This window comes from Narcine bancroftii, chromosome 2, assembly GCF_036971445.1.
Source record: "Narcine bancroftii isolate sNarBan1 chromosome 2, sNarBan1.hap1, whole genome shotgun sequence".
Lineage (NCBI taxonomy): Eukaryota > Metazoa > Chordata > Chondrichthyes > Torpediniformes > Narcinidae > Narcine > Narcine bancroftii.
In genome coordinates this window covers 178,248,844-178,271,530 of record NC_091470.1, presented here as the reverse complement: position 1 = coordinate 178,271,530, position 22,687 = coordinate 178,248,844, and the positions used below count along the sequence as shown (strand labels likewise).

The window sequence follows — 22,687 nt, the reverse complement described above, 5'->3', positions numbered from 1 at the left end:
CCCCCATTGCTCTCCCCCTTTTCTTTGCATCCACTCCTCTCCCCTTTTCTTCTCCCCTCCCACTCCTCTCCCTTTTCTTCCCACCCACACTCCTCTCCCCTTTTCTTTCCCCTGCCACTGCTCTCCCCTTTTCTTTCCCCCAACTCCTCTCCCCTTTTCTTTCCCCCTCCCCAACTCCTCTACCCTTATCTTCCCCAACTCCTCTCCCCTTTTCCTCCCCCAACTCCTCTCCCTTTTCTCCTCACACTCCTCTCCTCTTTTCTTTCCCCAATCCCCTTTTCTTTCCCCCACTCCAATTTTCTTTCCCGCATCTCGCCTTTGCTTCCCCCCACCCCCCTTTCATTCCACCCCCACTCCGCTTTTCTTTCCCCTCCCACTCCTTTCTTCCCCCTCCCTCTCCCTCTCCCTCTCCCCTTTTCTTCCCCACCACTCCTCTTTTCTTCCTCCCCACACTCCTTTTCCTCCTCCCACTCCCCTTTATTTCCCCCACTCCCCTTTTCTTCCCCCCACACTCCTCTCCCCCCCACACTCCTCTCCCCCCCACACTCCTCTCCCCCCCCACTCCTCTCCCCCCACTCCTCTGCCCCCCACACTCCTCTCCCCCCACTCCTCTGCCCCCACACTCCTCTGCCCCTACACTCCTCCCCCCCACACTCCTCCCCCCACACTCCTCCCCCCCCACACTCATCTCCCCCCCACACTCCTCCCCACCCACACTCCTCTCCCCCCCACACTCCTCTCCCCCCCACACTCCTCTCCCCCCCACAGTCCTCTCCCCCACACTCCTCTCCCCTTTTCTTCCACCCCCCACTCCTCTTCCCTTTTCTTCCCCCCACTCCTCTTCCCACCCCAACTCCCCTCTACTTTTCTTTCCCCCACTCCTCTTCCCACCCCAACTCCCCTCTACTTTTCTTTCCCCCCCAATCCTCTCCCCTTTTCTTCCTCCCCCACTCCTCTACCCTTTTCTCCCCCCCACTCCTCTACCCTTTTCTCCCCCCCACTCCTCTCCCCTTTTCTTTCCCACCCCCCACTCCTCTCCCCTTTTCTTCCACCCCCCACTCCTCTTCCCTTTTCTTCCCCCACTCCTCTTCCCACCCCAACTCCCCTCTACTTTTCTTTCCCCCACTCCTCTTCCCACCCCAACTCCCCTCTACTTTTCTTTCCCCCCCAATCCTCTCCCCTTTTCTTCCTCCCCCACTCCTCTACCATTTTCTCCCCCCCCCCACTCCTCTACCCTTTTCTCCCCCCCACTCCTCTCCCCTTTTCTTCCCCCCACTCCTCTCCCCTTTTCTTCCCCCCACTCCTCTCCCTTTCCCCCCCCCAACTCCACTCCCCTTTTCCCCCCCCAACTCCACTCCCCTTTCCCCCCCCAACTCCACTCCCCTTTCCCCCCCCCCAACTCCACTCCCCTTTCCCCCCCCCCAACTCCACTCCCCTTTCCCCCCCCCCCCAACTCCACTCCCCTTTCCCCCCCCCCCCAACTCCACTCCCCTTTCCCCCCCCCCCAACTCCACTCCCCTTTCCCCCCCCCCCAACTCCACTCCCCTTTCCCCCCCCCCCCAACTCCACTCCCCTTTCCCCCCCCCCCAACTCCACTCCCCTTTCCCCCCCCCCAACTCCACTCCCCTTTCCCCCCCCCCCAACTCCACTCCCCTTTTCCCCCCCCCCCCCCCCCAACTCCACTCCCTCGTCCCTTTTAAACTCCCGCTGAGGAAAGGGCCAATAGGAACGTTCCTCGGAACGGGCGGGGGTTTGGACCAATGAAAAGCTACGCTGCCGTCCAGGTGCCGCCCCCTGCGGCCTTTTCCTGCATGACGGGAGTGATGCGCGGGGCATCCCGGCGGTTCGAGGCGGTGCTGGGGGGGAGGGCGGTCATGTGGCTGCGGTTCTGGGTGCTGGCGACGTGCGTAGGTCAAGGTGAGGGAGCGTCCCCACGGAGGGGGGAGGGGAAGGAGAGGGTGCGCCTTGTGAGGAATCATCTGGTAAAGGAAGCATCTGGTAAGGGGCGTCCCAGTAAAGAGTCGTCCTGATAAGTTGGGGATCCTGGTTTGGTGCGTCCGAGTAAGGGGGTGTTCAGGTATGGTGGGTCCGGGTAGGGGGGTGGGGGGTTCCAGGTATGGTGGGTCTGGGTAAAGGGGGTGGGGGGGTCCAGTTAAGGTGGGGTGGTCCAGTTAAGGTGGGGTGGTCCAGTTAAGGTGGGGTGGTCCAGTTAAGGTGGGGTGGTCCAGTTAAGGTGGGGTGGTCCAGTTAAGGTGGGGTGGTCCAGTTAAGGTGGGGTGGTCCAGTTAAGGTGGGGTGGTCCAGTTAAGGTGGGGTGGTCCAGTTAAGGTGGGGTGGTCCAGTTAAGGTGGGGTGGTCCAGTTAAGGTGGGGTGGTCCAGTTAAGGTGGGGTGGTCCAGTTAAGGTGGGGTGGTCCAGTTAAGGTGGGGTGGTCCAGTTAAGGTGGGGTGGTCCAGTTAAGGTGGGGTGGTCCAGTTAAGGTGGGGTGGTCCAGTTAAGGTGGGGTGGTCCAGTTAAGGTGGGGTGGTCCAGTTAAGGTGGGGTGGTCCAGTTAAGGTGGGGTGGTCCAGTTAAGGTGGGGTGGTCCAGTTAAGGTGGGGTGGTCCAGTTTAAGGTGGGGTGGTCCAGTTAAGGTGGGGTGGTCCAGTTAAGGTGGGGTGGTCAGTTAAGGTGGGGTGGTCCAGTTAAGGTGGGGTGGTCCAGTTAAGGTGGGGTGGTCCAGTTAAGGTGGGGTGGTCCAGTTAAGGTGGGGTGGGGGGTGTCCAGTTAAGGTGGGGTGGGAGGGGTCCAGGTATGGTGGGTATGCGTAAGTGGGGGGGGGGGTCAGGTATGGTGGGTCCGGGTAAGGAGGGGGAGTTCAGGTGTGGGGGGTCCAAGTAAGGAGGGGTTCAGGTGTGGGTGGTCCAGGTATGGTGGGTCTGGATAAGGGGGGGGGTTCAGGTATGGTGGGTCCGGGAAAGGGTTGGTGGGGGGGGGTTCAGGTATGGTGGGTCTGGGTAAGGGTGGGGTGGGGGGTCCAGGTATGGTGGGTCTGGGTAAGGGGCGGTTCAGGTATGGTGGGTCGGGTAAGCGTGGGGTGGTGGGTCCAGGTATGGTGGGTCTGGGTAAGTGGGGAGGTTCAGGTATGGTGAGTCTGGGTAAGAGGGGGTGATCCAGGTATGGTGGGTCCGGGTAAGGGGGGGTGGGGGTGGTCCAGGTATGGTGGGTCCAGGTAAGGGGGGGTGGGGGATCAAGGTATGGTGGATCCAGGTAAAGGGGGTGGGAGTTCCAGGTATGGTGGGTCTGGGTAAGGGGGGGTGGTCCAGGTATACTGGGTCTGAGTAAGGGGGTGGTTTCAGGTATGGTGGGTCCGGGTAAGAGGGGGTGGGGGTCCAGGTATGGTGGGTCAGGGTAGGGGGGTCCAGTTATGTGTGTCTGGGTGGGGGGGGGTCCAGGTATGGTGGGTCTGGGTAAGGAGGGGGTCCAGGTATGGAGGGTCTGGGTAAGGGAGGTTTAGGTGGGGTTCCAGGTAAGGGGGGGATCTGGGTGAGGGGGGTCCAGGTAAGGTCTGGGTGAGAGGGGTCTGGGTAAGGGGACGTTCCAGGTGGGTGTCTGGGTGAGGTGGGGTCCAGGGTAGGGAGGTTCTGGTAAAGTGGGGGGGGTGGTGGTTTAAATGAATAAATCCATTCCCAATTCTATTGCCTACTCACTCCACCTACCCATGCACCAGCTCGTCATTGAATCTGGATTGTGTCAACAACTAATATAGATAACTGGCACTCAATCTCTCCTCACATTGTCGTGGAGTGGAAGGAGTCTGTTAGTCCAGCAGTGATGGGGAAGAATGAGAGGGTGGGAGTTCGGGTAAAGGGGGTTATGTGGAGAAGGGATGGTGATGGGCACAAGGAGGAATGTGTTGGGGTGAGGAGGGAGCTGGAGGAGAGGGCAATGGACTGTGATTATAGGGGAAGGAGCAGGGAATTATGATGGGTAGAGGACAAGATAAAAACTCCAAAGGGTTGGTAATTCAGCCTGCGACATAAGGGCATTAAGAAATCTGTCTGTATCCTCAAAGACCCCCACTATTCAGACCATACCCTCTTCTCTCTGCTGCCATCAGGAAGGAGGTACAGGAGCCTGAAGTAGAGTATTCGTCGGCACAAGGGAGGCTTCTTCCCCAATGCCATCAGATTCCTGAATAGTCCATGAACCCCAGACACGTCCTCACTTCGATTTTTTCATGCCCTATTTGTCGTTTGCACTGTGATGCTACTGCAAAGCAATGAATTTCTTGACTTGTTCTCAATGATAAATCCTGATTCTGAGGGAGAGGCAGAAGGAACTGAGCGGGAGAGAGGAGTGCAATGCCTGGAGTTGGAGTGGGGATGGAACTGGGTTGTACATACGTGATTTTGTCCTGGGTTTTGGAGAGAAGTCGCTGTCTGTGACTTGAGTTGGGCTGGGCTTTTGGAAGGTTGTGCATTCGAGGGCAGGGTAGAAGGTGTGTTTCTGGGCATGAAGGATTGTAGTGCAACCAATGTTAGAGCTGCCATATGACCCAACTCTGCTGGAGTAATTGAAGGATATCCTTTCATTCTTCCCTGAGACCCACTCGTTGATGCATACAGCCAAATGCATTGATATTTATGCTGATTTTTTTCCTCAGTTTATTCAGCACTTGTTCATTCAACCTCTTCTGGAACAGCATATGTTTCTGCATCCAGATATTCCACTGTTATCCTGGTGGGTTCCAATGGCACCTTGCCTGAAAAAGGGTCGACAGTCACGTGGTCAGTCATCCATCCTTCCTTTCGTGTCATGATCCTGGTTCACACTTTTGGATCCAGCAAAGTTTATTATGGGGACTTTCACAAGCATCGAATTGTGCTCAACACCAGTACTGGCTCTCTCAAGCTGAAGAATGCAGACATGGCTGACAGTGGTATCTACGAAAGCTTGGTAGCATATCCTGGATTGGGAGCAAAGAAAACATACCATCATACCATTCTGAAAATACAAGGTAAGGGCCTGTAGGACAGGGGCTAAAATCATGTCTGGATCCCTAGATCATTACAGCAGAGAAAACAGGCTCTTTGGCCTTTCTAGTCTCTGCTGAACAATTATTCTGCCTAGTCCCACTGATTTGCACCCAGTCCACAGCCCTCCATACCCCTCCCATCCTTGTACCTGTCAAATTCTTCTTGAATGTTAAAATTAAGCGTGCATTCAACACTTCAGCTGACAGCTCATTCTACACTCCCACCACTCTGTGTGAAGAAGTTCCTCCTAGACTTCTTCTTTCTCCCTTAACCATGTCCACTGGTTTGTTTTTAACCTGCTCTCAGTGGAAAAAAGCCTAACTATGTTTACTCTGTCTATTCTCCTCATAATTTTAAATACCTCCATCAAATCTCCCCTCATCTACACTCCAGGGAATAAAGTCCTAATCTGTTTAACCTTTCCTTGTAACTCAGTTCCTAAAGTTCAGGCAACATCCTCATCCTCTTCACTCTTCCAATTGCATCTTTCCTGTAGTTAGCTGACCACAATACTCCAAATTTGGCCTCACAAATGTCTTGTACAACTTTACCATAACATGCCAATTCCTATACTCAATGCTTTCCTGTAGTAATTGGATATGATAAGGGAGGAGGTAAGAATTGATCATGTTTGTGTGAAAGGAGACAGAGCTGGGGGAAGGCAACGGGAGAAGTAGTGGGGGGAGAGGGAAAGGGAGGGTTTTTAATGAAAGCCAGAGATCAATATTAATGCCACCTAGTTGGAGAGTGCCCAGTCGGAAGATGAGGTGTTGTTCCTCCAAATTGCAGGTGGTGTCAGTCTGGCAATGCATGAGACCATGGACAGATATGTCACAGAGGGAATGAGATGGGGTTTTGAAATGGGTGGCCACTGGGAGATCCACGCTTTGGGAGCGGACAAAGCCAAGGTGCTCAATGAAGTGATCTCCCAGTCTGTGCCCCACTCTCCGGTGTAGAGACCACGATGGGAGCACTGGGTGCAGTAGGCAACACCTGTGGATTCACAAGTGAAAAGTTGCTTCACTCGGAAGGACTGTTTAGGGTCCCGAATGGTGGTAAGGGAGGAGGTGTGGGCGCAAGTGGTTGTTTGCTTTCATGTGATCCTTTTTGACACAGAAATCCTGGACGTCCCACTGATCGTTCAGACTCGCCTTGACTTCAAGAGTGCTATCCGTCTCCAATGTGTCGTGCAAAGGGGGGAAGCAGACACAATTTTGTGGTTTAAAGGAGGGAAGCCTCTTTATCACTATCCAGTTTATAAGATGTCAGCTAACAACAGAACAGTGACTTTTAACAGTGTGCATGTCACTGACTGTGAAGTGTATACTTGTGTGATCAGAAACAAGATAAACCAGAACCAACAATCTCATGTGCTTCTTATCAACGGTGAGTTTTATGAAGGTCCAAGCCAACTCGGAATTTTTGGATTGATGCACTGATCTCTTTTAACTACACAGTTTGAAAGGGATTTCCTCAGCAGGTGTCGCAGCGTTTATAGGTAAAAGATATATAACCAGTGTTTTGGGCCTTGAGGAAGGGCTCAGGCCCGAAAGTTACCTCCTACGGATGCTGCGAGACTGGCTGAGTTCCTCCAGTCTTTGTGTGTTTTAATGCAGTCGCAACATCTGCAGACTTTCGTGTTTCACTTAAGGAGGATTTTGTTCTATTTGTAGGGGTCCTAGAGTTAGATTGGAATTAAGATTCATTGAATATTACATTAAAACCAACAGAAAATGTGGAGCAAGCTGGATGGAATATTGCCAGCTGTCTTAACAGAGCCAGATCCATCTGGAATGGAGACTTGTTTTCACACCATCCTCTTCCATTCAATGTTAAGCCAACTGATTCAAAACAGAGAAGAGAAACACAAAAACTACAGGTGATGCAATCTCAAACAGTGGATCTAAAGGGAGGAAAACACGAAACTCTGCAAACACAGCGAATGAAGTAAAAGCACAGAAATTCTGGAGAAATTCAGCAGGCCAAACAGCTAAGATAAAGAAACAGAACCAATGTTTTGGGCTTGAGGCCTTCATCAGGGGATGAACAAAATGTGGGCAGGCGCCCGGACAAAATGTTGGGAGTGGGGGGGGTGGGGGAGGAGGAGCACAGTCCCACAGGCAGGAGGAAATAGGTGGGTGGGGGAGGAAGGGCGCGCCAGTGAACGGGCAGGGAGGATGTCTCTGAAAGGAGAGGGAAGGGGCTGGAAACAGGTGGATGGGGATGAGAGGGAGAACGGGGAGTGGACTAGCAGAAACCGGAGAAGTCAACATTAAGGCCATCCCAGTTGGATAGCGCCCAGATGGAATATTGGGTGTTGCTTCTCCAGTGTACGGGAATTTATGATCTGTGTTGAGAGAGACTGATACAGCTTCTTATTTCCAGGATTGCTTCTCCTCCACCAGTACTCGCTTCTCACATCTGTCTTGGCACTGGTCAGCACATCAACAACCTTTGCCGCATCTGTCTTCATTGCCTTCTTTGCTCTGGATACTTACAGAGGTAACGCACATACCTTCCACGAAGCCCACTGTGTCACAAGCTTGTGCATTCCCCTGAAATGTATCTCCCTCTCTTTGTATGTCCAGTTTACAGGCGCCATGTACAGCTCACTGCTGTGTTTGTGTTCCTCCAGTTGCTCTCCTTCATCACTCTGCTAACCGCTGCGCTATTCTGTCTGATTGATCCAAGTAAGTGTACCGCTGTGTTTGTGTTAAATTCTCACACCAGCCTCATTTCTTTGCCACCCACTGGACAGAATTAGCCCCTTGGTTGAGTTTAAGACGCATGTGTACATGTTAAGAGTGAACCATAAAAGTCTGCAGACACTGTGATTGTAGCAAAAACACACAGAGACACTGGAGGAACTTGGCCGGTCTCACAGCATCCACAGGAGGTAAAGATATATTACATTTCAGGCCTGAGACCTTCTTCAAGCAAACTGGAGGAACAACACCTCATCTTCAGTCTGGGTCCCCTCCAACCAGACGGTGTTAACGTCGACTTATCCGGTTTCTGTTAAACACACCCCATTCTTCTTCCCCGTCACCGTTCTCCCAGCTCTATCAATCTCTCTCTTCCCTTTTCCATCCATTCCCTTTCACAGAACTGAAATCAATTCTCACCTTTCCTCTTATCACTTCCAGTAAACACCTTTGGTTGGTCTGAACTCCTGCCCCAGCCAGTTTTCAGTCTTTATTCTGACATCTGTCTGTTCTTTGCTTCTTCCTATATTACATCAGTAATATATCTATCCCTCTCACGGATGCTGCGTGCCCCACTGAGTTCCTTCAGCATTTCTGTGCCTCTTTTTGCGTACATGTTAAACTCATCAGAAGATCCTTACAAACTGATCCTTTTTACAAAATTTTTCATCAACATGAAGTTACAGAACACAAAATCTAAGAAACATCACAAATCTATACAATAAAATACCAAAACTGAAGTACATGTTGCTATATAAAAAGGAAGAATCAACACATTGCCATAATGATAAAATCCTGCACCGTTGTTTATAAATACAAAATTGCACACTGGGGCCCATCCTTCAAAGAAAATTAGGAAACAGCCATGGACATGGCGAGGGGTACTGGAGAAAGTGGTATTGGAGGGGAAAATCATCAAAGATTAACCCCCTGTACATCTTAAATTTGAGTTCCATATTCTAAAATACATAACAATTTCTGAGGTTGTTAGTAATATTCTCCAGGGAAACACAATGATGCATTTCTGACTTCCAGCGGGTCAGACTCAGTAGAGAATCAGATTTTCCAAGTCATGGCTATGCATTTCCTGGACACCGCTAAAGCAAGTTTAACAATTGATATTTTGACAGCCTCATTTAGGTCTTATATCTGCTGATTTCCCCAATAAAACAATTCTGGCTCCTGAGGGTATTGAATTCCAGTAATTTGTTCCAGGAGATTCCGCAGACCTTCCCAGAAGGATCTCACTTTAGGGCATGACCAGGTTGAATACAAATTGATACTTGAGTAAAACATGAAAGTCTGCAGTAAAAACACAAATGCTGGAGGAACTCAGCCAGTGTCGCAGCGTCCATAATAGGTAAAGATATATTACTGATGTTTCAGGCCAGAGCCCTTCTTCAAGGTGTGAGAAAAAGGTAGAATTAAGGTAGCCCCTTAATAAGAGAATTGGCAGGGGGAGGAGTACAGACCTACTGATGAAAAGACATGGAGAAGAGTCCCGGCGAGAGGAAAGGTGAGAATTGATAGGGGAGGGGTTAGCTCTGTGAATGCAGAGCTGGGCTAAAGGAGACAGGGGGAAAAGGGAAGAGAGACAGACAGACAGAGCTAGAGGAAAGGAGACATTGGGGAGGGGGGTGCTAACAGAAACTGGAGAAGTCGACGTTAATGCCATCAGGTTTGAGGGTGTCCAGTCGGGAGATGAGGTCTTGTTCCTCCAATTTGCGGGTGGTCTCAGTCTGGCAGTGCATGAGACCGTGTCAGCAAGGGAATGGGATGGGGAATTGAAATGGGTGGCCACTGGGACACTGGATGTTGGGAGCTTGTGAGAAGTCTGGAAACAGAATCCATAATTTCCAGATATGGAAGTTCTGATAAGAATTGTCAGCCATTTAAGAGAGTGATGAGGAAAAACTTTTCTCTAATACCTGTTAATCTTTGGAATGCTTTACTCTCAAGCATCTTGGGGTTGAGATACTGATAAGAAAAGAAACACTCATTTTGACTTCAGGCAAAAGTAATGCCACTGAACGGTAGAACAGACTTTATAGACATATGGTCGACTTCTCTCATGCTTTATGCAGTCAGTTTAACCTTCAAAACGTACAGGGGTTGGAGGTTAATTGGGATATTTGGGCAGCATGGGCCAGAAGAGTCTGTATCTGTGGTGGACATCTAAATTAAAATTTAAAATCTTACTCGAAGTTCAGTGCAATAATTAGGAAGTGTCAGGTTATTTCTGAAGATCAAAATGCTCAATAAAACCCACTTTTTCTTGTCTTTTTCCAGACTTTTCTGTATCCTACAAAGCTATCGAGGGCTTTGTGTTTTTCTTGGTGCTAGGAATGATTCTTTATATTGTCCTGATTTACCTGCGACCTGAAAATCCACTCAAAAGATCATTTTTGTTAAAAAAATGTAAGTTAGACTGTTCCATTTCCTATCTTTTCTCCAGACCTTGTATCATAGAATCCTGGTCCTGGACTTCTGGTGGTGAGGGGCGAGCCACCTGGAGTCAACATGTCGAGATGTGGCATTGCAGATGTATTGTCATCTTGAGGCAAGTTTTAAATGTGGTCTTTTCTAAGAGGCACCAGCTGTGTAAATAGTGGACAGAACTGGATATCAGAACTCTAGCCAGGGACTGCTATGGTAAAGACAGTTTATTTAGATCTCACTGCGCAGGTTGATAGGATCGTTAAGAAGGCCTGTGTGACGCTGGGCTTCATTAGTCAGGGGATTGAGTTCAGGAATTGAGAGGTCATCTTGCAACTCTACAAATCTACAATGTAGCGGTTAGCACAATGCCTTTACAGCACCAGCAATCGGGACAGGGTTCGAATCCCGCGCTGTCTGTACATTCTCCCCATGTCTGTGTGGGTTTTCCCCAGGGGCTCTGATTTCCTCCCACCATTTGGAATGTACAGGGGATGTAGGTTAATTGGGTGTAGGTTGTGTGGTATGGACTCATGGGCTGAAATAGCCTGTTACTGTGCTGTATGTCTAAATTTGAAAAATATAAAACTCTGGTGAAACCACACTTAGAGTATCGTGTTCAGTTCTGATCATTTCATTACAGGAAGGATGTGGAAGCTGTGGCGAGGAGACAGAGGAGATTCACCAGAATGTTGCCTGGATTGGGAAATGAGTCTTATGAGGCAAGGTTAGCAGAGCTGGGACTTTTCTCTTTGGAGCGAAGAAGGATGAGAGGACACTTAATAGAGGTCGACAAGATTCTAAGAGGCAGAAATAAGGTGGGCGGGGCAGGGCCTTTTTCCCCAGGGTGGGAATAGCAAACACCAGAGGGTGTCTTGCACAAAATGAAGGGGGGGTGGGGGGGAAGTTTAAGGGGGAAGTCAGGGGTAAGTTTTTTTTACACAGAGAATTGTGGGGGCCTGGAATTCCTTGCCGGGGGTAGTGGTGGAGGCTGGAACATTAGGGATGTTTAAAAGACTCTTAGGCGGGCTCATGGATGAAAGAAAGAAAAATAGATGATTACGAGGTAGGGAGGGTTTAGTTTATTTTTGGTAGGAATATATAGGTCAGCACAACATCAAGGGCCGAAGGGCGATGTTCTACGCTGTCTTCGCACTGATGAACAGATTTGAGTGTGTTCTTCAACCCTACCACCACCCTTCTGCTTTCTTGCTTTGTTTGCGACATTGAATTCAGGGCCGATTTTTCTGATGCCAATTGCTTCAGTGTGCAACGGACAGTCCAGTGGTGCAGTGGTAGTGCTCTCCCATATAGCTTCAGTGATCCCGGTTCATTTGTGATCTTGGCTGCTCTCTGTGTGGAGTTTGCATGTTCTCTGTGTGGAGTTTGCATGTTCTCCCTGCATTCACGTGCATTTCTTCCCTCCCCCAGCACCAATGTCCTCCCACATCCCAAAAAACATGCAGGCTGTCAGGTGAATGGACCACTGAGGGTAGAATCTGGGGCAGAGCTGATGGGGATGTGTGGAATTTGGTGTGTAATGGTCAGTGCCAACACAGTGGGGCCAAAGAGCTGGATCTGTACAATGTGGCTGCAGGTCAGAGAAAGAATCGTACAGTGAGTAACTCACCTCTGAACTCCCCAAAGACTGTGCAACATCCACAAAGCTCAAGTCAAGAGTCTGATGGAACACTCTCCACTTATTCAGCCCATCGAGTCTACCCTGTCACTCAATCATGAGCTGATCCATTTCCCCACTGTCTGGCCTTCTCCCTATAACTTTTGATTCAAGATTCAATTTATCGTCATGGAATAAAGACAGTGTAATATATGGAATTTGTTTTCTGTTGCTATAAGGCAGACAGATTTTCCATCGATAGAAATTTCCTGAAGCACCTCTGACAGTTAGAGAAAGAGAAGTGAAAGGGAGCTCCCCCCCAACCCCCCCCCCCCCCCCCCCCCCCCCCGAATCACCGAGTGTCTGTGCATTTACCTGCTGGGCTCCAGCAGCCCCTGCAGCTGTACAGAGTCCAGTCCAAATCATCCACAATGTGAGCTGAACCTCCGACACGATCAGGAACCCTTCAGTGTCCTCGGCACCTTCTCGCTTACCTGTTCCGATACCTGGTACCTTTTCAGCCAGTCTCGAGCCAGCCTCCAGCAGTCCACTTTACCATAGTTGCCAGCAGCCCACAGCCTGTGTGGGTTCCTCGCCACCTGTGTGTTCTTCAGCCACAGAACCCCTTGCATTTCCACCATGGTCACCGTCCCATGGGTTGTCTCCTCTGCTTCTTCTCAAACGGGGTGGGAGAGTGGTTTTCTGGTGTCTGGTCTGCAGACCTTGTGATTGATGTAAAAACATAATGCTGGAGAAAGTCAGTAAGGCAAACTTTATACAGCAAAGATAAGATACATATCCAATGTTTTGGGCTTGAGCCCTTCATCAAGTTCATACATCGATGATCAGAGAGAGTGAAAAACAGCATGAGGGATCCTTCAACCTGAGGTGTAATGAGAAGCAACACCTAACATTCCGTCTGGGCATTTAACTGGATGGCATTAACGTCAGTTTCTGCTGGCCCACTCCCTGTCCTCCTCCATCCCTCTGCCTCCTTTCCTTCAGCTCTCCACACCCATCCCTCTCCATTTACAGAGCCACACCCCCTCCCCCTTTTTACTGGTGTGCCCTCCCTCCCCCATCCACCTATTACCTCCTCCCTATGGGACCGTGCTCCTTTCCTGCCCCTCCCCCCCACCATTTTGTTCGGGCGCCTGACTACATTTTGCTCGTCCATTGATGAAGGGCTCAAGCCCGAACCATTGATTATGTATCTTTATCTTGGCTGTATAAAGGACACTGACCTGCTGAGTTTCTCCAGCGTTGTACTTTGACTGCCTTCTCTTGGAATCCTGGTGCTTTTATAGATGATCTGGTTACCTTTAGATGGTGGCAGCTGGAGGATTGCAGCAGTGTGATTGAAGGACTGGAGTTGGGGCACTTGTTCTTATTTGAATTTGTCATTTTTGCTTTGGACCTCTTCAATTGTCAGTGAGTTCCTTGCTGATGTAATCTTCTCCTCATAACCACTAATGAAATTACTGCACTTCTACAAGCTGAATCCTTGGTTTAAATCGGCAGGCTCAGATGTGTACCATGGCTTGTATCTGTGATATGACACTTATCTCTTCTAATTTAACTCACCGACAGATCAACGGAACATTTTCCTGCTGCATGGGGTCTTTGCGATTTTCTTTTCAATTGTACCAATTTACAGGGGACAAAACATCCGTGAGTACCAAATAATGCAAACAGCCATAATATTGTGGAGATATATCTGTGCATTAATGTAAATTCAAATGATTGCATATCCACCTAAACATTAAAGTACTAACTTTACTGTTTCATGAGGTGCTTTGAATGAGTGGTAGTAAAGCGTATCAAAGCACACCTACCAGTGACAGCGGACCCATTCCAGTTTGCCTATTGGCCAAACCGATCCTCGGACAATGCAATAGTCCCAATCCTCCACTTCGTCCTGACCCACCTGGAGAACTACGCCTCATACACCAGGCTGTTGTTCATTGACTTTAACACAATCGTACCTCAGAGACTGGTGGATAAACTGTCCTCACTGGGACTCATTATCTCTCTTTCTGCAACTGGATCCTGGAAAGACCACAGTCTGTCCGGGTTGGCAGCAAAACCTCAAGCCCCATCACACTGAGCACTGGCGCACCTCGGGGCTGCACGCTCATCCTGCTGCAGTTCACGCTGCTGTACTGCCAGGTTCAACTCCAACAGAATCATCAGGTTTGTGGATGACACAATGGTAGATGGTCTCATTGGCAACGGAGAGTCGGCTGACAGAGAGAAGATTGAAAGGCTTGTAGAGTGGAGCAAGAGAAACAATCTGACTCTCAACATGGACAAGACAAAGCAGATAATCGTGGACTTCAAGAGCACAAAGGGCTACTCCCCACTACATACCAATGGGTCCATCATAGAGAGAGTGGGAAGCACAAACTTCTTTGGCACCCATGTAAAGTATGACATATCCTGGACCCACAACGCCTCCTCATTAGTCAGGAAGGTGCAGCAGGATGTGGAGGGCAAGGCTACCGGCCCCCATCCTAACAACATTCTACAGGAGCACAACAGAGAGTGCTCTGGCTGTCTGCATCATAATGTGGCATGCTAGCTGCAAAGCATCAGATCGGAAAGTGATTAAAACTGCTGAGAAGATCACTGGGATCTCCCTTCCCTCCCTCAATGATATCTACATGGGCTCAGAGAATCATCGAGGACCCTTACCATCCAGCCCACAATATCTTTGAGACGTTACGTTCAGGGAAGAGGTACAGGAGCAAAAAAACCAGGACTGCCAGGCTGGGAAACAAATTCTTCCCACAGGCGACAAGACTGTTGAACAATTCTAGAAACCATTCATTTATTTTTATATATATTGACTTTGGATTGCTGTGTATTTATGTCACGTGTAGGGTGCACTGTGCGAGCAGTATGGTCCGGAGATATGCTGTTTTGTCCGGTAGTATATGTAGAATCAAATGACAATGAAATTGAACTTGAATTCACACTTAATAATCTGCAGCCCAAGGGTGGTGTTGGATAGTTTTAGTGAACATACATTTGGAGGGGTCTATATACCAGTCAGACTGCTAATAAAAGCGATTTACAAAAATATCTTTCATTTGTGCTTTACCTATGAATGAAACAATCATATCTCACACCCAATTAACTCACTGGAGTCACTGGGGAGGTGCGGACTGCACCGGGTGACACCATCGGAGGGGGTGCCAGCAAAATGACTCTATAATATTTTTGTGCAGTGTTTCAGCAGAAATTTATTATTTTTTATAAAAATATTCCTGTAGTTAGTTATAACAACAAAAAATTTTTATCAGCCCAGCTTGCATGTATCAATAGACCTGCAAGGCTAAAACTCGACAGTCATTTACGTTTTGAACCGGTCTAATGCGCTCTGGTCAGAGCTGTTATTACCCAATGACCACGACACTTCCAATCATGTGGTTTCGTCTGCGCGCGCCTCCAGCAAGCGCTGCTGTTTTCGTTGCAGCCGGTGTTTTTACAGTCACTGCTTTTGTCAAATTTTCTGGCGTTTTAGCTACAATATTGTGGTCATTAGTATTTGTGAACTGAGATCAATGATCTGGATGATCATGTGATAAATTGGATCAACAAGTTTGCAGATTGGAGGCATTGTGGACAGCGAGGAAGGTTTTCAAAGCTTGCAGAGGGATCCGGACCAGCTGGAAAAATGGGATGAACAATGGCAGATGGAGTTTAATGAAGGCAAGTGAGAGGTGTTGCATTTTGGAAGGACAAACTAAGAAAGGATGAACACAGTAAATGGTAGGATAGTGAGGAGTGCGGTAGAACAGAGGGATGTGGGAATACAGATACATTCCCTGAAAGTGACGTCACAGGTGGACAGGGTTGTAAAGAGAGCTTTTGGCCTATTGGCCTTCATAAATCAAAGTACTGAGTCCAGGAGTTGGGATGTTCTGGGAAAGTTGTCTGAGACATTGGTGAGGCCCTTCAACCCCAGGCTCCTGATCCACGGCTGCCCGGTGTGGAAGGGGGCCGGGCATTCAGAGGATCACCTTGTGGGTTGCTGCTGGGGTTGGTAAAACTGGCCATTCACGAGGTAATTCTGCACAAGGCGTGGCATTTGGTGTGAAGTGGTCTGAGCTTAATGAATTCTTCAATGATCTGACTAATTCTTTTCTTTTGTGGCCACAGTTAAGGACTGCGGGCAGCCCATGAAACACTTCCTGGGATCAATCAGCTTTGCAGTTGCGATTTACCTGTTTACTATAGGCGTGGCTTTTCTCATCTTTGTGAAGTACAGTAAGAGCTGATTTTACCATTCCTTGGGCTGAATTTAAATACATTAATTTGTTCAAGTTGTTAATCACTCTGCACACTCTTCCTGTTATACAAGTTGAAATTTGGGACAACTGTTAAATTTGTGGCATGTCCGGTCAATCCATGACATCAGATAAATTTCATAAGAAACAGGAGCAGAAGTCGGCCATCCGGCTCGTCGAGCCTGTTCCACCATTCAATGAGATCGAAGCTGATCTGATGATCGGCTCCTCTCCGCCGTTTCCCCTTATCCCTTAATTCCTCCACGATGTAAAATTCTATTCAACCTTGTCTAAAATATATTTACTGAGGTCACCTCCACTGCTTCAATGGAATTCCACAGATTCACCGCCCTCTGGGAAAAGTAGTTCCTTCTCATTTCCGTTCTACTCTTTCGAATCTTAAGGCTAGTTCTGGTCTCCCCCGCAAATGGAAACAACTTACCTAGCTCTAACTTATCCACCCCTTTACTAATTTAATACGTTTCTATGAGATCCCCTCTCATTCCTCTTAATTCCAGCGAGTCCAGTCCCAGACCATACACCACGATAAATACGTGGTGCTGTTACTCTAATTAAACTCCTGGCCCTCACAACTGCTGAAAGATGTACTTTATTCAACTATTCATACAAAGGCAGCCTATCAGCACTCGTACCTTGCACAGAACACTGTCTGCCAAGACGTGAACTGCTTTGTGTTTTATTCACAGTGAAGTCGTGGACTAAAGTTCGCAGATCCAGCAGACTGTCATCACGATGAGCTCTTGCCGCCAATGCTCCCTGCTTCTTCTGAGGCAAGTGAGCGCACAAACTGAAGCCTGTGTCCTTCTGTGACAGAGCAATAATGCAGGAGGCTTTGACAATTGCCTGAACCGGGGAGAGTGGGTGAGAGGAACTCAGCAATGCCAGGCCTGCCTGGGCAGTGTCTGCTTTGTGAAATCAAATGGCATGAGGGAAGCTACGGGCAGATCGAGTGCATAGCCACATGGCTGAGCACTTGGGGAAGGAGGGAAGGTTCCAGATTTATAAACAATTGGGATCTCTCCTGGGACAGAAGTATCCAAAAGAAAAGAAGGTTGGGGGCTCCTGAACTGGAGAAGAACCAATATTCTGGTGGGGAGATTGGCTAGATTCACCCAGGAGCCTTACAACCAGTCTAGCAGATCATTGGGGTCCAAGATGAAGAGACAATTTTACACTTAGACATACAGCACAGTAACAGGTTCTTCTGCCTAGAAGCCTGTGTTGCCCAATTACACCCAATTTACCTTCGACCCCCAGCACATTTTAAAGAGTGGGAGGATACCTGGGGAAATCACACGCAGACACAGAGAGAATGTACAAACTCCTTACAGACTACAGGATTAAAACTCCAGTCCTGTAACGGTGTTGTGCTAACTGCTGAAAAGGTTAAGGAAAGCAAAAAAAAAAGATAAAGGAAGTCTGTTGAAGCAGAATGAGATGGTGCAGGACAAGGGTCGAGGTCAGGTGGGGAAAGTTAGTTGTGTTTATTTTGAGGCCAGAAGTCTGACGGTGAAAACAGGCGAGCTGAATGCTGGATAGGTACAGAACAGTGGGTGTTGTAGCCATAATGGAGATATGGTCAGTTCTGGTCACCTTATTACAGGAAGGATGTGGAACCTATGGAGAGGGGACAAGAGAGATTTACCAGGATATTACCTGAATTGGAAAATATGTCTTATGAGGCAAGGTTAGTAGATCTGGGACATTTCTCTTTGGAGCGAAGTTTCTATGTAGTATGGCCAGCGTTGGCTGCTCAGTGTTCCAGACGAGCATTGTTCTGGGTGTGATAGGAGCCGTCGGAAGGGAGGTGGGGGCAGCTGCAGTATTAGTCAAAACAAATGTCAGTCATTTTTTTTTGAGAGGATATTGCTGGAGACCTATCATGTGAGGCCATGTAGGTAAAAATCAGGAGCCAAAGAGAAGTCACCTTGATGATGCATACTGTAGGTCAGCCATTCTCAACGGGGAGAATATGGCCCCCATGGGGGCCACAGCACATTGAAGGGGAGAGGGGCACAGACTGAAATCATAAAATAATGTTTGTTTCTTAAGCAGTTGGTAGGAGAGAGGTATGGAAGAAACTGCTTCACAGGGAATAGGGCCCGTGAACTTTGAGCAGAGTGCTAAGGGGCCTCAGCCAGAAAAAGGTGGTTGAGAATGGCTGCTGTCATTCACCAGTCACTGGCAGTAGAGTATCCGTAAGGTTATTGTTGGTGATTTCAATTTCCCCAATCTTTGGAGATTTGATAGTATAAAAAATTATGAGGGGGGTAGACAGAGTGAATGTAGGTCGGCTTTCTCTACTGAGGGTGGGTGAGGACATGGACAAACTAGAGGATGTGGGTTAAGGGTGAAAGGGGGAACTTCTTCACATGGAGGATGTTGGAAGAGTGGAACGAGTTGCCAGCTGAAGTGGTGAATGTGGGCTCAATCTTAGCATTTAAGATTGGGGTGAGGGAGCACCCGTGCCGGGGAGCAGGGTGAGGGTGCACCCGTGCCGGGGAGCAGGGTGAGGGAGCACCCGTGCCGGGGAGCAGGGTGAGGGTGCACCCGTGCCGGGGAGCAGGGTGAGGGTGCACCCGTGCCGGGGAGCAGGGTGAGGGTGCACCCGTGCCGGGGAGCAGGGTGAGGGTGCACCCGTGCCGGGGAGCAGGGTGAGGGTGCACCCGTGCCGGGGAGCAGGGTGAGGGTGCACCCGTGCCGGGGAGCAGGGTGAGGGTGCACCCGTGCCGGGGAGCAGGGTGAGGGTGCACCCGTGCCGGGGAGCAGGGTGAGGGTGCACCCGTGCCGGGGAGCAGGGTGAGGGTGCACCCGTGCCGGGGAGCAGGGTGAGGGTGCACCCGTGCCGGGGAGCAGGGTGAGGGTGCACCCGTGCCGGGGAGCAGGGTGAGGGTGCACGCGTGCCGGGGAGCAGGGTGAGGGTGCACGCGTGCCGGGGAGCAGGGTGAGGGTGCACCCGTGCCGGGGAGCAGGGTGAGGGTGCACCCGTGCCGGGGAGCAGGGTGAGGGTGCACCCGTGCCGGGGAGCAGGGTGAGGGTGCACGCGTGCCGGGGAGCAGGGTGAGGGTGCACCCGTGCCGGGGAGCAGGGTGAGGGTGCACCCGTGCCGGGGAGCAGGGTGAGGGTGCACCCGTGCCGGGGAGCAGGGTGAGGGTGCACCCGTGCCGGGGAGCAGGGTGAGGGTGCACCCGTGCCGGGGAGCAGGGTGAGGGTGCACCCGTGCCGGGGAGCAGGGTGAGGGTGCACCCGTGCCGGGGAGCAGGGTGAGGGTGCACCCGTGCCGGGGAGCAGGGTGAGGGTGCACCCGTGCCGGGGAGCAGGGGTGAGGGTGCACCCGTGCCGGGGAGCAGGGTGAGGGTGCACCCGTGCCGGGGAGCAGGGTGAGGGTGCACCCGTGCCAGGGAGCAGGGTGAGGGTGCACCCGTGCCGGGGAGCAGGGTGAGGGTGCACCCGTGCCGGGGAGCAGGGTGAGGGTGCACCCGTGCCGGGGAGCAGGGTGAGGGTGCACCCGTGCCGGGGAGCAGGGTGAGGGTGCACCCGTGCCGGGGAGCAGGGTGAGGGTGCACCCGTGCCGGGGAGCAGGGTGAGGGTGCACCCGTGCCGGGGAGCAGGGTGAGGGTCCACCCGTGCCGGGGAGCAGGGTGAGGGTCCACCCGTGCCGGGGAGCAGGGTGAGGGTCCACCCGTGCCGGGAGCGGGGTTGGATGCATTGGTCAGGGACACAGCGTTACTGGTGGGGATGATGGCAAGGACTGGCTCACTGCTGAGTGACTGCATTGTAGGGGTACTGCACCATCCAAGGGACGGTTTTTGGAGACTCCTCTGAATTTGATATTTTACCACCTCGGGCTAACGTGTATTTGCAGCGTCTCTGTGACAGATCGAGCTGTCCCTGACTGATATTTCTCCCTCAGTCAACATGAATCACAGAGTACGTAGCTGCAGCGCTGCTGTGTGTTGGATGCTACGTACTGGAGAGGTTGTGGGATATGCTGAAGTTGCAGACCCACAAATCTTCATCCTGTTGCTGTCTCGAATTCTCGTTTGTTCTGATGACTGGTAGGCTTCATTTTGACTCACTCATCTATATATCAGAATTGGAATATATTGTCATCAAAAGTCATGAAATTCGGGGTTTGCAGCAGCGTCACAGGGCAAACATTCATATTGTGACCATTTATGATGTTACTATAAAAAAAATAGCCCACGAAAAGTAAGGCAGTGTCTTTGGTTCATTGATCATTCAGGAATCTGGTGGCAGCGGGGAAGAAGCTGTCCTTGTGCCACTGAGTGCTTGTCTTTCGGCTCCTGTACCATTTTTCCCAATGGTAACAGAGTGAAAAGAGCATGGTCTGGATGGTGGGATCCTTGAGAATAGAGGCTGCTTTTTTAAGATAATACTTCATGTTGATGTCCTCAATGGAGTGAAGTCTGGTGCCTATAATGTCGAAGACTGAGTTAGCAATCCTCTGGAGTTTATTCATGTTCTGAGAATTGGCATGTCCATACCAGGCAATGATTCAACCAGCTAGAATGCTCTTTTCGGAACACCTGTAGAAGTTTATGAGTCTTTGTGACATACCAAATCTCCACTGGCGAGCCGCCTTTATGGACTTTGTCCAGGACAATGAGCAAAATATAGGCAAGTGGCCAATTTCAGCACAGATGAGAAGAGCCTGTTTCTGTGCTGTAGTGTTTTATGGTTCTATCAAAGGTAGGCAAGAGCCTAATTTCAGATGCCTGCCTACAGATTACTCATAACTTGGTGAAGGGCTCAAGCCCGAAATGCTGGTCTTTGCTCTCTAAAGTACGCTGTATGACCTGCTGAGTTTCTCCAGCATTGTGTTTTTTATCATAGAGCAGGAGATGGCAGATACCCAGAAATTCATCAATGGAAATGAACTTGCTGCAACATTTGCGGTGTTTTCAGAGGACTGGATTGAAAGGTTTGACCTGGAATTGTGTTGCCATCAAATTAAAACATAATTTGTTTGTTAAATTGCCAATTTCGGAGTCACCCTGTGGAAATTTAATTTATTATGTCTCAGATTTTTTTTCTGCACAGATGAATGTAAATAGGAAAGATTTAGGGGAGTCAAGGAAAGTGATCACCTAACTGATTCCTAACTGTGTTGGATTAACTGTCCAGGATACCCTCTACACACGGCGGGATTGATCAGAGTATAACTACCTATCCTATTTTGCATACCCCAGAACATTACTCTGCAGTCCTCTCCTTTACTCAACTAAGTTTCTGTGAGTGCAATAATATCACAATATGGTCCTGGAGCTCCCTATAAAGCAGTGTTTCCTCTAGATTATAATCCTTTGTGAGATATCTTTGTTGCTGTGTCATGGTCAAAATTTACCAGTACAAAGAAAATGCCTTCATTGTGGAAGCAAAGAAGTGACTTGTGTTCATTATTGAAAAGAATAGTCTTACAGTGGCTGTAACTGTTGAAAGGTTTGCAGGGAACAGGAACACCCTGGCAGCAGGTCAATGCTTTGGGCATCAAATGTCAACCACCTGATGGGTGATAGTTTTTATAAAGGGATGGTAGATGTGGTCTCTGGAACCAAATGCCACAACTCAGAAACTGAATTTCCTGGGAATGGTGGGCGGTCAAACTGGGCTCACTGTGCAGGAGATGGCAGTGAATCCCAGAAATTCATCAACAGAACTGCACATCCTGAAGCATTCACACTGTTTGCCAGAAAATACAGTATGATCTCAATTGCCTGCACCAGGGCTGAATATTTCCATCTGATTGGAAAACATTGCACCACCTTTAGAATCCGGACACTTGGACACCATACATGAGATTATTTGGTCTTCTATTCACCCCTTCTTCAGAAGCATAGCCCTTGTAATTTAGGGAGGTACGGTTAGGGTGGGTGGGACAGTTAGCGTGGAGGGCGGGAGGGTTAGCATAGAGGGGGACGGTTAGTGAGTGGTGCAGTGCTGTTACACCACCAGCAATCAGGACTGGGGTTTGAATCCAGGGCTGTCTGTAAGGAGTTTGTAGAGGGAGGACATGGTTAGTGCAGAGGGTGGGACATGGTTAGCGCAGAGGGTGGGAGGGTTAGCATAGAAGGTGGGATGTGGTTAACGCAGAGGGTGGGAGGGTTAGCATAGAGGGGGACACAGCAAAGAGAGCAGCATAATTAATGTATGGATGGCATGGTTAGTGTAGTGACTGGTGCAGTGCTGTTACACCACCAGCGATCAGGACTGGGGTTCGAATCCAGTGCTGTCTGTAAGGAGTTTGTACGTTCTCCCCGTGTCTGCATGGGTTTCATCCGGTTTCCTCCCACCGTTCAAAACATGGAGGTTTTAGGTCAATTGGGTTTATGTGGGTGGCGTGGGTCTGTAACTTTGCTGTATGCCTAAATTTAAGTGTAAAAATTTAAACTAAGAAATTCTTGATTTGAACTGTACAGCTCATAAATAGGGCTTTCAGCCACAAGTCTGTGCAATGTGGTGTCCAAATCCAACTTGAAATCTGCTCCATGTGTCTGTCGAGAGCCTCTTAAATGCCACTATGGTAAAACACGAAAGTCTGCAGACACAGTGGTTGAAGTAAAAACACAGCACTGG

The 22,687-nt window shown here is 49.7% G+C and overlaps 1 protein-coding gene across 6 annotated transcripts; it reads left to right on the top strand.

The window, feature by feature from the left end:
* The first annotated feature begins 1,806 nt into the window (after nt 1–1,806).
* LOC138754650 (uncharacterized) lies at nt 1,807–21,102 on the top strand. 6 transcript variants are annotated; one of them, XM_069919229.1, is made up of 10 exons: nt 1,807–1,917; nt 4,685–4,999; nt 6,135–6,404; nt 7,404–7,520; nt 7,607–7,708; nt 10,013–10,141; nt 13,368–13,448; nt 15,942–16,049; nt 16,777–16,860; nt 20,953–21,102. In XM_069919229.1, the coding sequence occupies exons 1-9, from the start codon at nt 1,812–1,814 to the stop codon at nt 16,824–16,826; spliced, it is 1,278 nt and encodes a 425-aa protein (XP_069775330.1). In that variant the 5' UTR covers nt 1,807–1,811; the 3' UTR covers nt 16,827–16,860; nt 20,953–21,102. The 6 variants fall into 6 exon arrangements, with proteins under 6 accessions (XP_069775330.1, XP_069775327.1, XP_069775329.1 ...); XM_069919226.1 differs by having other exon boundaries at nt 4,646–4,999; XM_069919228.1 differs by having other exon boundaries at nt 4,646–4,999; nt 16,777–16,864.
* Nucleotides 21,103–22,687: the final 1,585 nt, after the last annotated feature.